Genomic DNA, 17,076 nt, shown 5'->3' with positions numbered 1-17,076 from the left:
CAAGCCATCCTCACTGCTGTCCAACATCAACTCCACGAACTGGTCATAATCACAGATTCAGATTTTGTACGGAACGGGTTCGTGGAGCACCTGGTTAACTGGAAAACCAGAGGCATGCTATGTGCTACTAACAAAACCTTGAAACATGGGAAGTTAATTTAAAACATTGATGATCTGGTCACATCGAATGGGATGACCATCTACTGGAAAAAGATCAAGGGTCATTCCAAAGTAGAGGGACCAGACAAAACTGGAAATGACTTAGCTGATCAGCTGGCCAAAACCGGGGCCATCCAAGGGGATCTAATAGAAATAGAGTCCCTGTTGGGGGAAATCCAGGTGACTGCTATCACTAGATCCCAGACAAATGCTCACAATGATCTTTCAACTGCTCAATGGAGTAAGGAGACCCCTGATGCTGATTTGATTACAGCTCAGAAGGGGGATCCAATAATTGGTAAGTTTTACCAACACATTGAGGACCCTGAGAACTTTCCCCTGACGGATACCGATTACATTGGGAAAGAGGACCTAAGAGTGTTGATGAAATGTCCAAAAAGGTTCCGAATCCAAGACGGTTTGTTGGTAAGGAAATCCCAAGCTGGCCATGATCAGTGGGTGGTCCCTACCTCATTCCGAAGCCTGATGTTAAGTCACGCCCATGATGCTGCCACCGTCAGTCATAGGGGGTTTCACACAACACTGGAAATCTTAAGAGAGATTGCATACTGGCCACACATGGGGCAGGACCTCGACCAATACTTGAAGGGGTGTCTTGTGTGTGCACAGTTTCAGCCATCATCCCTCACACACCGTGCGCCTCTCCAAAAGAGGGGGATGACACTGCCATGGTCAGATTTGCAAATCGACTTTGTAGGCCCTGTAATTCGCTCTTCTAGAGGAAACAAGTACATGTTGACCGTCACATGCTTGTTTACCAAGTGGGTGGAATGTCTCCCGGCCCCAAACTGCAAGGCAGAAACAGCAGCTGCCCTGATGATTAACCACATCTTTTCCCGTTTTGGTCTACCTCAAAGGATTGAGTCAGACAGGGGTAGCCACTTCACCAGTGAAGTAATGACAAAGATGTGGGAGATACTGGGGGTTAAAAGGAAGCTACACATTGCTTACAGCCCAACTTCTTCTGGAGCAGTGGAGAGATACAACCGGACAATTGTGAGCATATTAAAAATGTTTGTGGCAGATTCTGGGCCAAGTTGGGATATCCGATTACCTCTGGTCCTAATGGCCATCAGATCTACCCCTTCATCTGCAACTAAAATGTCACCATTTCAGTTGATGACTGGACGCAAGATGGTGCTTCCTCAGCATTTGCTCTACAGGACCCAAGAGCAGACACTGATAAATGCCTCCACAACTCATGAGTATGTGGAGAATTTAAGGAAACACCTCCAACATGCTTTTGCCTATGCTCAGCGGAATCTAGAAAGATCAGCTGAGAGTATGTAAACGCACTATGATTTGAAAACCACCAGGAAGGAATATGATGTGGGAGACCGGGTCTATCTATACAATTTCCAAAGGAACCAGGCCAAACAGCGAAAGTTTTTGCCTACATGGAAGGGACCTTTTGAAATTATAGACAAGATCTCCCCTGTTGCCTACAAAATCTGCATCCCCATAGGTAATTTGGCAGAAGGGGAAGATAAGTGGGTCCATATTAATCAGCTAAAGTGTTGCCATCCCAGGCACACTCTGCAGCAACTGGAGGAGTCCTCTGCAATACCAGAGGGAACCGCTCCAGATTAATTCAGTTGCCATCCTAAAATATCCCATAAAATATTATGATTGGAAAAAAAATGTTTCATGATGATATCTTGTTGTTCAAAATAAGAAATGCTATGATCTATTCTCGTGATTTATAAAATGTATATGTCGCCCCACTATATCAATAGTGGTCAAAAAATGTCTATGAATAGGTATTGCCGCTTTTGCTTTGTCGTCCTAGGAGAAAGAAAATCTGGAGACTGGCCAAGGAGGACGACCGGGGACCGGGAGCAATGATCCGAGGGGCCAGGGGTACCGCCCAATATTCCCATCAGGACCGGCGAGGAGAACCGATCGATCAAACTGGGTGGAGGAAAAGATGCTGAACTGTGCCATCTACAGAATTGGGAGAAGATGATGCAGACATACCAGCTTGTGGATCAAAACATTCTTTGCACCCGACTCCCCCTCAACTCAAATTCAAAGTGCAGTCGGGCAGGGGGGTTTGTCAAGGGTTTTGACCCATGTTGAATTATTAGACGGGGTAGATGTGGCAATGAGCTGTCGCCTCCCATCATTCTATCCGAGAACAAAACTAAATCAATAGACTGGGTGGATGTGGGGATGAGCTGTCGCAGCCCATCATTCCATCCCAGAACCAGGAAAACCGCGCGGTTTTGCTCACACTAAAATGGTTGTCTACCCTGCCACCCACCAGTGCCAGCATGATGGACTGGAAGCGCCAGGGGTGAAAGGTGGTGTCAAAGGAAAAATAACAGTGTTGTTATACCAAAAGCGCCTTAAAATCATCTTTGTTTTCCAGAATGTGAGCTCAAAGTGCCTATTTCGAACATTGCAGGATATTCAAAAATCTTACTGAACACCAGCAGACATCTGGCAGAATGAAGTGTTGTGTGCATACAAAATCTGGGAAGATGAAGAGCCCAAAACAATGTTTATAACAAAACTGGCTGAGCTGTGGATGTCAGCAGCTTAATTAAAATTGGATTTAAAACCACTAAAATCGAAATGTTTAAATTAAATGAGTGACCTACTTTTGAGTGTCACATAGTTTGCAACTGTTAAATGTCATGGTTTTGAACTTAGAATCAGCATTCTAGCTGCATGTGTAAAAATTATAAGTTTGATTTAAACTGGGAACAAACAGGACATTTAGCTGAAGCTTGACTTAAAGAAATTGAATTCTGCCTGACAACTACCCCCGACGGGAGTTGAACTGGCTCAACAACTCTTCCCAGGCCTGGCTGCATCCTGCTTCCCCTGCCAAAAGGAGATGACACCTCTCTGACTGGGTTAGGGGAGGAGCACCTGGGGACTGCAGGAAGTTGAACAAAGCCCTGTCCTGGACTCAGGCAAATGTTATATTGGGGGGGTCGTAAAATGGCTTCCTCTTGGGAGAAACTGGGAGGGGCAGTGCCTGAGAGAGCCAGCTGAGCTTGGGGGAAGTGGATAAACCAGTTATTCCACCATGTGATGTGGGAAGCCACACCCCTTTTTGACCAGGGCATAATTTTAAAAAGATAGATAACTCATAGTGCGGACTGGTTAAAATTATATAAATAATATCATTATTCTTGGGATTTTTCCGTGCACATTTTAAAAGGCGTTAGGACTCTGTACCATATTCTGAGGCAGAACCCTGCTATTTATTGATATTGCAGACACTGTGTTTAAGCTAGACAAATGAAAATTTACTGGAATGTGTGTAGAAGGGGGGTGTACAGTTGTGTCAAATCTGGAAAGGTTTAAAGGTCGTTATCTGGATGAAAAGGGGCAGAATTCTGTCAAAAGTGAACATGACATCGTACAAAGACAGGGATCGGATGGTTTGGTACTACAGAAAATATGTTAACTGGACCTATAATATTAGAAAAATGGTACATAGATAAATGTGTGTTTGGATCAAATATAGATTTGTGGGCAAATTGACCAGGGGAGGATCCTCTGACCCATAAACAGACCTCATCATGATGACAATCCCTTTCCTTCCCCCAATCATGCGAGAGGGGCAGGCTCAGTTATGCCATGCACGCCCCCACTTTCTAAAGACATAAAAAGGACCACTGAAAGACAGGCAGGACATTCACTTTCCACTTTCCACTTTCCACTTTCTTTCGGGACTCTTTGCCGGGAGACTTCAGAATTCACATCCAGAGATCCAGACTTCAAATCCATCAATCTCCAGAGAGCAGAAATTAACTCCAGAATTTGTAGCAGAGAGGCCTGAATCCACAAGCTGAATCCTCTTCAGCAGGCCTCAAAACCAACACAACTATTCAACAGCCGGGCGAGCTGTTTGAATTTTTTGCCAAGAACTTTTGCGAGAACCTGTAGCAGTATCCAGAAAGCAGTGCTGTATCCGGAACCAGAGAGAACCAAAAACCAGACCGTTGTGAGCAGAACCGGTGCTTGACAGACCCAGAGAGAAGAGCTGACCCAGATAGCCGGGACTTCTGAACCACCTCCTGGAAGTCCCGTCCAACCTGACCAGACCTTGACGGCTTATTTCAAAAATATAGTGTGAGTACTCACTGTGCCAAAACCAATCTCTTAGTTTAAAATAATCTAATCCAAACTATTTTAGCCTATTAGAACTGCCTCCTAGAATCGTGTCATTCTGTCATCTTTAAAACTGAAAACTGTCATCTGTCATTCTGAGCTTTAAAATTTCAAATCCGAAAAACTACCTTGACTAAATCGGCCGTATCTCCGGAACCGTTTGTGCTAGGAGCAAAATGTATCTTAAAGCTAAGATTCTAGGCTTTCCTACGAACCTAGAACTGACTTGCTACTCCTTATAGGGCCTCCGTAATTACGCTCGACGCACGCGATTAAATTTGCTGCGATTTGACATTTTGCACAATTTCAGCCACGTGTAAAAATCAGCAGCTTCTGGCTTTCCTTTGCTAAAATTTGTTTTAACCTGCTGGTTACTCATAGAGCATTGCTAAAGTGAGCCTGAACTAATATAAACTTGATATCACCCACCCTGAACCTGTAGAGGGAATTAAAAGCATTTTTAGCACGTTTCTCACTTCGTTGCCATCACATTGAAAGCATTTTGGGCCTGTGTTTCAAAACTCATACCTGTTTTCCTCTAAGCTTGCTAGGGGGGAATTGAACTATATTTGATTGCATTCCTGAGAACTGTGTGTCTTCTTTCCATCTCCTTATATTGCATAAAGGGGGGGAGTGAATTGTCAAGGAAAAGAGTTTACATTGTCTTTTGTTGAAGCCATATCAAGTTATTTTCTGTACTGCATCTCATTCATCATTGTGTTTCCTTGAACCATATAAAGCATTCTTTCCCACCTCATTCTTCTGTTCCTATTCATAAGTAACCAAGAACTGTGCTACTGTAGGATTACCTCTTGCTGATTACTGCTCATATTCACAAGTGTACTATGCATTATCAATTTATTTATAGAAGTGTGATATTTATATATATATATATATTGTTTAATTTTTCAAATAAACCTTTTAAATTTGCAAAACAAGCCTACTTCTTTGCTCAGTGGGGTCAAGGGGGATTCTAAGAGAGGGGTGTTATACAAGGGTTCATCATCCAGATTATAAATTGCCATAAAAATACATAAATAAGGGCTTCCCTTGGGCATCCCAGACAAGGCACTGACTTAGTGGGACTGCTTGATTGGAGTCACTTACAGGTGAGAGGGAGGCCTTCCGGAGGTATTTTGACATTAATAAGAAGTCTACACCACCTTACACCAGAAAGATTAAGCTTGGACACCAAAGATGCCCTGGGGGTTGTTTTGAAAGGTGAGGATGGTCAGGTGGTGGTGCAACTAGTAAATGTTTATCTCCATGCAAAAAAGAGTAAATCTACTGATGATGCCCTAAAGAAACTGGCAGTGGTTATTAGTAACTGTAGGAGTTGCCCCTTCGTAATATGTGTGGGGTATCTTAATGCTAAATTGGGCCCCCAGAGCAAGAGGACCAAGGGAGAGACAGCTATTAGAGGGTATATGCAGCATTCCCCCCAGGATTCTCAATAACCAAGGACCAGATAGTTGGGAGGGGTTGCCCATGACTCCTTTATGTATGATGTCTGTGTCTGATGGAGCTTAATGGCAGATGCAAGGGTGAGATTCTCCCTAGTTGTACTTACAAGCCGGGAGCCAGCTCTTCTATCATAGACTACTGTTTAGTAGATTGTCATCTTTTTCAGAGGATAAGGGATTTTGTGGTAATTAAACGCCCGGATAGTGATCATTTCCCCCTCTCCTTCATGACAAAAATGAATGTAAAGTTAGAATTAAACCCCCACTTTTTACCACCGAAGCCATGCTGTACCACAAGGACACAAGGAAAGCAGAGAAAGCTTTTTCAAGAATATTATTAATCTCTCAGTAATTAGGTCGAATATAGTGTGTTGACTGTTATGGTTACTGTCCATGCGTGGGCTATTTGTATGTGCCAAACTCCTGACAGTTTGACCTGAAGCCCTTACATTACTCCATGGATCCATAATAATATTTGAGGCTGTAAAAAAACCCACAGAGGTGCTGGCTGGCGCATCCAAAGTGAGTCAGGTGCTAAGTCAGCAGCTGGGTTGAATCCTGCCTCATTCATGACTTGTAGGGGGCCCAATCACCATGTCCCCTCCAACATGCTCTCTCACTCCCCCAACAGATGTCCATACAATGTCTGGTCACTGTGAAGAGTAGCCTGCAACTCGAAATTGGAAGCTACTACCCCCTGTACTCCTACACCTACCCTGGACTCGAGGGTGCCATGAGGGGTAGATGCTTCAATAATATGGTTTTACCTGCCTCAGAACTTTGCAAGTCCAAAATATCCCCTGGTTGGGGGCTCATCAGGGGGCACTTCTGACTACGCAGGGCCCACCTAGTCGATTGCTGGCAGGGATCCCTGGTATACATCACTCAAGAAAAAGGATGTTTCATTTGCCCGCACCCTGTCCGACCCAGTTGTTTATTTTTGTGCTTTAGCTTCGCCTTACGTTTTGGCATCCAGCCCGATCTGGGAACACTCGGAACCGGGACAATCCAGAAAAAGCTGTTCCCCAGAAACATGAGCACCCTTAACTGTGTAGTGCAGAAATGGGGGAGTGAGTACTTCAAAATAAACAACCTCTGAGTGTCAAGATAGTACCGAGCTGCAACACGCTGTAAAGAGATGGTATGAGCTAGGATGAGCTTGTCTCTCAAAGCCAACAGCAGGGTGCAGCTTGTACTCACTGAGGTTGCTTGGGAGGGGGCTCCACACTCTTGCCACTCTTGTGTTATCAGCATAACACACCAGACACTGGTTAAATAGGCACTGTGAATCCCTTATTCCATTCAGGGGTTTCCCGCTAGATGTTTAATAGCCAGTAAGCCCGTGGAGCAAAAGCCCCCTTGTAATATATCAGGATACTTCTGTCCTGACCGACAGCCCGACAATGCAGCTTCAACAGTCAGCGACCTCTCCCACAGCGTGTTTGCCCTGGAATTTCACTATCTCCCCTGCGGCCGCTGTAACTCGCTGTCATTTGGCACACAATCAGGTCCAATGATTCTCAGCTACTCCCACACTGCATAGCACAGGCAGAGAGAAAGGTTAAAATGGAGGCGAAGCACAATTGAATAACTCCGCACTCCAAAACACTAAGCACCTCCGCTTAAAGAAAAGGACCCACAGATGTGGTCGCCAAGCCGTCAAAGCTGCACTGATTACAGCTGCTTTGGACAACTCAAAGGCTAGACCTGCCAGTTCACATGAGCCACTTTAGCCTCTTCCACAGACTAACCAAACTAAGTAGTATCTTTTGAATGCTAAGATTTTGGGGAACTTTTCCAGGCCATAGCACCAGTCACAACAGATGTAATTCCACATTTTCACTTTATACTTATGTATCCAGAAGAGGCATCCGGTGTATGATTTTAAAAGCCTTCTTGAGGAAAGGTAGTTCACTGCCCTTAAGTGCAACAGATGCCTCTCACCACTTAGTTTAGTTCTCTTAGTGGAGAGTTTTACTAGTGAATGATTGTGTTAAATGGAAAACAAAAAACTTGCAAAGAAAACATCTGTATTTGAAAACCCATCAAGCATACAAGCCTCTTCACAGGTAAACGTCATAAAATTATGATCCAAACCCTGCATCCCCAAAATTGCAAGCCAAACACTTGCTTGGGTGTGTGTGTTTATCTCAAGCCACCCTAATATTTGGTCAATTTCACAATGCGGAAAGATGTAATCCTTCCGTTAAATTCTTCTCGGGCATTGAGGCCGGGATACCTGACAATGGAATATATTACTTGGGGCTTTAACTTTTGCCAGAGTTTAATCCTCTAATGTTGATGTTAATCATCTGAGAGTTGCTCAAGTGAACTATTTGGCAATGCACCTAAATTATATGTATGGATTTTCAGGTCTGTGGAGATGGGCAGAATTCAGGTTGTATTAGGGATCCCCATTGCAAACGATGTTACTGATTTCCAAGCATTCATAGTTTTATTTAAAAGGGAATTATAGTTGAGAAGTCCTGTTTTATAACATGCTTAGGGCATTTGATAGAGATTAGAGTACGTGCTATGTAGGCTTTCTTTCAGAAAATCACTGGTAAAGAAATAGTCTGGGCGCCAATTAGAGGGTATAAGGATTCCTCAGCTTGTATATTAAAGCAAGAGTTAGGGACCTTTACCTTGCTTTGGGCATCCTTTTATCATGTGCCTTAGCAAAAGATATTGCTACTGATGAGGGAATATTAGAAAACATTCTCATTACACATTATGAAGCAGACTACTTTACAGCTTTAAGGTTACTCGCTAGCAGACCAAGGACAGGACAAGGGTCATGCAGCAAAATGCAATCATATTCCACTAGCATGCAAATCGGCATATTATCATGTTTCATGTGGTTGCATAGCATTGCTTGTAAAGGAGAATTGGGTAGAATTTACCTTGTTTTTAGGCCAGGTGAGCTTCAGAAATGAAGGTACAGCTAGACGTGTATTAGTGATCACTGCATGTCCTAAACCATTGATTCATTCGTAACCATCTGGCTTTTTATTCTCTTCTTTTAAAGGTCAGTTACTCTGCATCAAGTCCTCTCCTGAGTGATCGAATTCAATTCCCTTCCTTCTTCCGAACAGTTCCTAGTGATGACTACCAATCCAATGGGCTGGCTCAACTGGTCATGCACTTTGGATGGCTCTGGGTGGGCCTCCTAGCTGAGGACAGTGACTATGGTCAGCAGGGAATACGTTTAATAAAAGAGGAGCTCATTACGGCCGGAGCATGCATTGCTTTCTCAGAGACAATCATATCAAACAAAGAGGACAAAAATGCTGTACGTATCGCCCAAGTCATCAAGAATTCAACAGCAAATGCCATTGTTGTATTTTCTTTTGACCCTGATTTCGGTGTGGTTCTGGATGAACTTCTGAGACAGAAAGTTTCTGGGAAGATCTGGGTAGCTAGTGAGGCTTGGTCAACATCAATGCTTCTTTCCTCAGAGAAATACTCAGAAATCCTTTCAGGCACCATTGGGTTTGCCACATTCAGGGGTGAGATGCCAGACTTTAAAAGGTATCTCACCAGTGTCCAACCATCAACCTCATTGGGTTTTATCAAAGAGTTCTGGGAAGACGCATTTGGCTGCAAGTTGCTGGACCAAAGAACTACAATGGATGCTCTGCATAATACAAGCAGACTGTGCACTGGGACCGAGAAGTTAGAAAGTCTTCAAATATACCAAAACGATGTCACCAGTTTCACCGTCCCCTACAACATCTACAGAGCAGTTTATGCCATTGCATTGGCGCTACAGGATCTCATTTCCTGCAGGCCGGGCAGTGGTCCCTTCCATCTCGACAACTGTGCAGATATAGAAGATTATCAACCATGGCAGGTAAAATGTGGATTTTGTTTTCTATATAGATGTGTTACTTTTTGTAAGATGAAAAATGGAAAGTATACAACTGCACTACCGTCTCCCCCACTCCTACAATGCCACCCCCAACACGGCATGCAATGACCAATAGAACTGAAGGCCTGGGCGTGGCACCAGAAATGCCTTATTGGGCTTTTGGGATGATATTCTCAGGGCCGCTGACGAGGGAGATTTGAGCATGCTAGTCATGCTCGGCCAATCAACAGCATTTGACACTCTTATCTTGGAAGTGATTTCAATCCAGCACTCCAACTAAGTCAATGCCTAGTATGGGATGTCTAATGGAAACCCTTATTTATATATTTTTATGTCAAAAGTTAGTTTAATTCTGAATGATGTACCCTTATATAACGCCCCTCTCTTTGAATTCCCCCGGTCTCACTGAACCAAGAAATAGATTTGTTTTGCAAATTAAAAGATTTATTTGAAGAATTGAACAATATATAGATTATACTTTTATGAATGTGAATAATATCTGAATATCACACTTATGAATATGAACAATGATCAGCAATGGGTAATATTACAATATCAACAATCTCTTTAATCAGTTAGGAGTAGGAATAGGAAGACTAATCTAGCAGAGAATACTTTGTATGGGTTCAAGGAAATGCAATGAGATGAAAAGAATGCAACACAGAAATAAAACTTGATATGACTTCAATCAAAGGCAATGTGATCACTTGTTCCCCTGTTGTTACTCACTCCGTCCAACATGCAATATGAAGATATGGAATGAGGGCACACAGGTATCAGGAATAACAATCAACAATTAAGTTCAATCCCAATTCCCCCAGCAAGCTCAGAGAGAACAGGTATGATTTTAAACAGGTCAATCGCGTTTAAATGTGGTTTGAATTGAATGGGGAAAATGCTAAAAATGCTTTTAATTCGCTAAATGAGATTCAGAACTAGTGAGAGTTACTTTGGATTGGGTCAGATCAACACTAGCAATGATTATAGAATGATCAGCAGATGGAAAACGAAATTCAGAAGTTGAAAGCAAGAAATAGCTGTTTTTTTACATGGGGTGAAATTAAGCCAAATGCAAAATTGTGGCAACTTTTCAGCATGCAGGAAATGTGATTATGGAAAAGCTATAGGTTTGTTTGAAAGCTGAGGATGTTAGCTTCAAAATGACATTTACATTGTGTTTCTAGGACATACGGTTCAAAAGCTGCAGAGATTTTTGTGAAGGTAGATTTTTCAGAAACAGAGTCAAGATTCAAATTGAAAGATGCGCTTTAAAGATTAGGAACCAAGATGGACTTATACTAAGGAGCTATGAAAGTGCAAGATACCCAATGGGACAACCACCTGAACAGGGCACCTTCCACTCTGATTGCTGTGCGCCAGGACACTTGACTTTCTTCAGAAAATAACAGCGCACAGATGATTATCGCTACAATTATCACAGACTATATAATGAGAAGAATTCAGGATCGACACAAGATTCTATAATGCAGTTCTGGATAGGTTGAAATGGATTGAATATGTTTACTTTAAACTAAGAGATGACTATGGACAGTTCTATACTAAATACTCACTCCTATGGCTTTGGAATGGAATGGGCCCGTCAAAGATCTGGTCAAGGGTTTGGCTGGGATTATCTCACCACCGGAATGGTCTCAGGTACTGGGTTCTGCTCTCAGCAAGGCCCTCTGGTCTGCGCGGCCTCTTGGACTGGATCTGACGGGTTGGTTCTGGGTACAGCCCTGCTCTATGGGTCTGGATCTTGGGTTCTAGCACGGTTCTTGGCCAGTAGCAGCAACTGCTCAGCCAGCCTGTTGGATCAGTTAGGTTAGGCCCCGTGGAAGTTAGGGGTTTGAAGTGGGAGAATGGAAGACCAGGCTCCCGTCCTTCACCTCTCGAGCTTGGCCTAAAGGCTCACGGCCCAAGCACCCGCCACGAGAAGAGTTTGCCCATCTACCAGACGACCAGATACCCTGGTACAGGAACATACGGATGTGTCCATCTGCCTGCACAGCAGCCCGCCCGCCCATGCCGATGCCTGCGGCATGGATCAACTGGACTAAAACTATACGTCGTTAGAGATGCCATGACGACATAGCCAACGGATAGCACACCTGTGCCAACATACACACTGGACACTCCCGCACCAATCTACATGAAGAATATACTCAGTGCTATGACGTAGGCGACAGACATACTCACGGACGTGCATCTTTATTGTTTTTACATAGGCTTTCAGAAATGCAGAAACGCAAGACGCATCATGAACTCATCTAAAGAGCTTGCTTACGCTTCTCCTACACTTAGGTGCCGTAATAAGAATTATAACAAAGACACGATACTGGCCATAAGACAATATGAGACTATAACCTAAAGCACCTACGCACCAAACGAACCACTTATGCACCAGGCCCAAGTAGGCCTCAAACAAGAGCTCCCGTGGACATTAACAAAGCAAGAGTCAAGTTGCTGATCCTGCAGAAAGAGCCGGGTGGAACAACCAGCCAAGGTCGCAATGTTGCAAACCCACATTCCAAGAGCAAAGCATCAAAGGCACGATGTTGCAACCTCGCACTCCGCGCACCAACGTTAAGGTCACACCTGCAACTTAAACCAGACACACAGTGGAAAAGCAATATTAATTGTGCAGAATTCTGCCTCAAACACGGTCCCTCCCCACGTGACCAAGCCGAACCTGACGAGGTGCCAAACCAAGGAGAAAAGAGGCGTCTGGATCCCTCGTTAACGAGACACAGGCAGATACACTTGAAAGGCAATGGACATCTGCAACAGTGGGAGCGGTCAGCCGTCCAGCCATGAATAAATCCTCACATTGTCTGCACGTACCCATAATGAAACATTGTTGCAAATTGCAGGTACACCGAGAGCTGGGAACGGCGGTGGTCCCAGGCTGGGAGGCTCACGGGCGCACCAATCAGAACATGGGGCTCTTATCACTGACGACAGTAATATTAACCAATCCTCAGGAGTCTTCATGTAACAATTCTCATGTATCTAATTGTAGGGACAACCCAGATATATCACCTGACTACCCTTTGTCCACTAACATTGTTCTCTATATGTGTGCTATACTAACCCTACCACTCGAGCAACCAATTAAGAGTGGCAATAGGTTTTTTGTTAACTTTCTGAAGTGACGCAAGTAGCGCGTCATAATACAGTAAAAAGGGCCTGCGAGCCCCACGATTGTGTGTGTCAGGACGGACGCGTACGCTCCTTGACCCATCCCTGCCGTTTTGTCTAATAAACAGCAGAGTCACCTTGCTCCTTGTGTGTGTCTCATACTCTATCTCATCTGGGATATACACGGGAGGAGTTGGGGCCTCCCTGCCTGGAGGTCTGCGGACGGCCCGGCCGACCCCGGCAGAAATTCCCCCCCGACAAGTTGGAGGCACTGCTGAGATCTGTTTAAGATAGACTTTTTATTTTTACTTTTTCCAGGCACTCCCGTTGCGAGGAGGCCCGGCGGCGCAGCCCCCTCTGCCGTTGCCCCCTTCTGAGGACTACAGGACCATCGCGGAGCTGCGAGAAGACCGGACAGCGCAATCCGGATATTGGCCCTCGGGAGCCGGTTGAGAAGTATCCCGCCCGCGGTTGGCGAGTGTCCAGACGTGGTCCAGACGAGGGGAGGTGGCGAGCTGCTTGGAGGGGTGCACGCAGTCGAGCGGCCCTGCATCGAGAGAACTTGGTGAGCATGACACGCACAACAAGCAATGTGAAATTGTGAGGGAGGGGGAGGAAGTAAATAAGGGAGGAGGGAGGTGTTGTACAGATGCACGGCGAAGGTCTAACAACTTAGTGTTGCCAATGGAATGAATGGTAGCGAGACGAGTGCGAGAGCAGTCGGCTACGTTACGCGGAAGAGGGGGGCGGAGCACGAAAACATCACGTGCGGCCGCTCGTAAGACACAGATTGGCCTAAATCGCGACTACGTGTAAGGGTGGGTGTGTGTGGTTTCCTACGATTTGGCATTTATTGATCAATGAGTAGACGAGGATCCCTATTGTTTGAGCAAGAAACTCGATAGGTAGATGACGTTTCCCTGTAGGCGGTGGCTAGTTGCTTAGTTGCCCAATACGGAAGATAATTGGCTGGTTAAGCCCTCCTGTTGAGGGGCGTATCACACGCGAGGCGACGCAGCGTGCGCAGTCCGATTATATTATTGATGTGATTACCTTGTTCCAGGAGTGGCAGGAAGACAGCTGTAGGGTTAGTGGGGGTAGGTCGCAAGTGTATTTTTGAACTTAAAGAACATATGAAGAAGGTACCGGTAGCTCGAAGAAATCGGTGACGTCACCAGTAGGGCTTTAATAGGATATCGCGAGCACGAGGAACTCTGGTTTTGGGAGTAGTGGGGAAGAGAAATATGATAAGGGAGCGGGCACGGAGACAAACGATAAACGAGTGGATCGGGAAAAGGAGAAGGGGAGAGAGGCGTGGCTGCGCACGGAGAACGCCGGCCACGGCAAGTGTAAAAGGGGGAGGAGACGGGGAAACAGGACGACTGTATAAGAGCGTCGTAAAGGGTACGCAGCCGAAGGGGGCTGCGTGCGCTTCGGCCGCAGGGGGCCGTAAGGGAAGGAATATACAAAATAAAATCATACACATATATACATATTTTTTTTTTTTTTTAAATTTGTATTGCATAATCTGTCAAAGGATTGTCGTAAGTCCCCACACTTGAGGGGCCAGGTAAACAATATAAGGAGCGCCACTATGTCACACGGGACAGGGTTGGGAGGGTGGGGGAACACCCTCACTACCCCACTACAACACATATGCACCACACTGCCACCCCATAGGGAGAAATTAATTAAGTACAGCATAGAGTGGACCCAGGGGACGGATAACAAAATGTTAACACCATGGCCGCCTAATGGTAGTTTCGATCCATATGCCCAACATTCACTGCTAAACCATCTGCACAATACATACAAGGGGAAGAAGTTGGCAAACCATGTGGAGGTGTTTAACTTATGGAGGATGTTCCAGGGGTCCCGACCAGGACCAAATGGAATGTTCACTATGGGAGAAACACCGGAAGAAAAGGAGATTAAGAAAGAAGGAGAGGATGGGAAAGAGGGGAGTGAAGGCACAAAGAATACAGGGAACGGAGAAGAGGGAGGAGAAAAGATTAATAAATCAGAAGACATAAAGAAGGAACCAAGCAACAAGATACCCATAACACCGGGAGTGAAAACAGAGGGAGGAGGGTTGTACCCTTTAAGAGAATTAGGAGAAATAGAAGGACAGTTAAGGGCGGCTGAAGGATACTCGAACCCGGCATACAGCCCTCCACCATATGTGACTCATAGGAAGATGCCAGTGGGGGAGGGGAGGATTGGAGAAGAACAGACTGTAGAGATAGGAAATGATGAGTGGGTAGCTGCACAAATATTATTAAAATTACGAGGTTCACTAACTGGAGAAGAGAGGGAGGTAGTAAAGAGAACAGACGAGGATAGTGCAAAAGAGAGTGAAATGAGGGGGGAGGAGCTATTACGGCAAGGGGAAGAGATTTTGGAGGAAAGATTAGCAAAGCTAAGGGATGAGCAGAATGAATTGATCAAACAGCTTGAGAGGGAGGAAAGAGAGAGAGTGAGGAAAAGGAAAGAAGGTAAGAACGAATTGGAAAAATTAAGGGAACGAAATGCGGAGCAAAGAAGAGAAGCTGAAAGGGTAAAAGCAGCAGCAGACAGGGTATCAAGAGTAGTGCTGAGACAGAAGAAGAAGGAAGAAGAAGAAAAGGAAAAGGAAATGGAAATATGGAAGAGGAGGGTACTATCAGAGACATCTAAGAAATACGAAGAGGGGAAAGTAATAGAAAGTATAGTAGAAAGAGAAAGGGTGAAATGGGAAAGGAAGAAGGAGGATGAAAGGATACTGGAACAGATGAGCAACGAAGTAATGGAGGAATTGAAAAGGAAAAGGGAGGAAAATAGTAGGGAGATGGAGGAGAGAAGCGAAGGGGAAAGAGAAGGGAGGAGTAGGGAGAGTGAAAATTGGGGGGATGTATATAGAAGTAAAGAAGTAGCAACAACATCAGCACTAGGGGGGGCAGTCGGTAACAAAGGAAAAGGAGAAAAAGACCTAATAGATTTAGAAACCGTAACAATAAAAGGGAAAAAGGCAGAGTGGGGGGTACCATTTATGAATGATTTTTGTAGTGAGGAGGAAGAGGGAGTAGAGAGGGAAGGAAGGAAGAGTGAAAGGGAAAGCTTAGATAAGCTATACCTCACTCGAACAAACATAGACTCGCCATGGATCAGTAGGAGAAGGGAGGAACTTGAGAGAAGTGAGGAAGGAGTGAAAGGACTAGTGGAAAGACAAACCCATGAAACCACACCATCACCATCTCCATCACGCCCTCCCCCATCACACCCTACATGCTCAACCACTGCACGCTCGCTGCGCAGAATAAAGCTTGCGCCATTCGTGGACGAACTGACACCTTATGCATGTCGGCTTAGAGACCTCCCTAGTCGCAGGCAAGACAGACAAATAAACACGCCCGCATTAAACACAGGAAATGACGATAATAGGGGAAAGGATGGAGAAGGAGGTAGGAGCAGGGGTAATAAGGACGAGATTGCAGAGGTAAAGGAACAGGAAGAAGAGGAGGGGTGTGAGGACTCGATATTATGGAACATAAAGGGTGACACAAGACACAACTTAATGCCATTGTTGGAGAGAGGAGGGGTTAGACCACAGTACGTCCCTTGGAAGCATACGGATAAAGAAAATATAAAATGTAGGCTCCCATCACTAAGTGGGGGTGCGGGTAAGTGGATATATGAAATGGAAAAACACACCGCAGGACAGAAACTAGCAGTAGGAGACGTGAAGGGCCTGTTAATATCAATATTAGGGGATAGAGCGGATGACATTTGGAAGAGAGCGGGATTCCATGGGGTAACAATAACAAACACATCGCATGATGGGGCACCATTTGCAAACTGCAGACATGCGCTATGGCAGGCACTGAGAGTACAGTACCCAGACACATCAGACATAGGAGCAATTACTTCCCGCAAGATGCGTGAGAATGAGGATCCTGTTGATTATATCCAGGATATCCAAGAGAAGTGGCGCATGGAAACTAGAGAACAATGGGACAAAACACCAGCCATATTTTATCATATACTAGTATAAGGGCTCCCAGAAGGGGTTCAGAAACAACTAAAGAAAGTAGTGGGAATGGAAGCAAAATCATGGCCAGAAATACAACTGACTATAGTACATCATTGCAGGACATGGCAAGGAAAAATGAAACAAAAGGAAGAAGACAGGAAGACAGAAGAGGCTAAACTAGTACAGAAAAAACTTACTAAATATACAATGGAAGGGGCACTAATAACTGCGCCCACACCAATGGCCCAAAGCCCCATACAAGTAGTGGCTGCACAAGATCCCGC

The 17,076-nt window shown here is 44.9% G+C and overlaps 1 protein-coding gene across 1 annotated transcript in view; it reads left to right on the top strand.

Annotated features, from left to right (window-relative positions):
• The window catches only part of LOC138465591 (extracellular calcium-sensing receptor-like), a 122,744-nt gene that overhangs the window by 71,797 nt on the left and 33,871 nt on the right, over positions 1–17,076 (top strand). Inside the window, exon 3 of the mRNA XM_069607224.1 lies at positions 8,800–9,624. Within this exon, the coding sequence (XP_069463325.1) occupies positions 8,800–9,624 (825 nt within the window). The remainder of the gene's footprint in view (positions 1–8,799; positions 9,625–17,076) is intronic.

The sequence above is a fragment of the Ambystoma mexicanum genome, chromosome 1p (genome assembly GCF_040938575.1).
Source record: "Ambystoma mexicanum isolate Mex_15411 chromosome 1p, UKY_AmexF1_1, whole genome shotgun sequence".
NCBI lineage: Eukaryota > Metazoa > Chordata > Amphibia > Caudata > Ambystomatidae > Ambystoma > Ambystoma mexicanum.
Note: the sequence above shows the minus strand (reverse complement) of the source record. Positions and strands in the feature narration are given on the sequence as shown.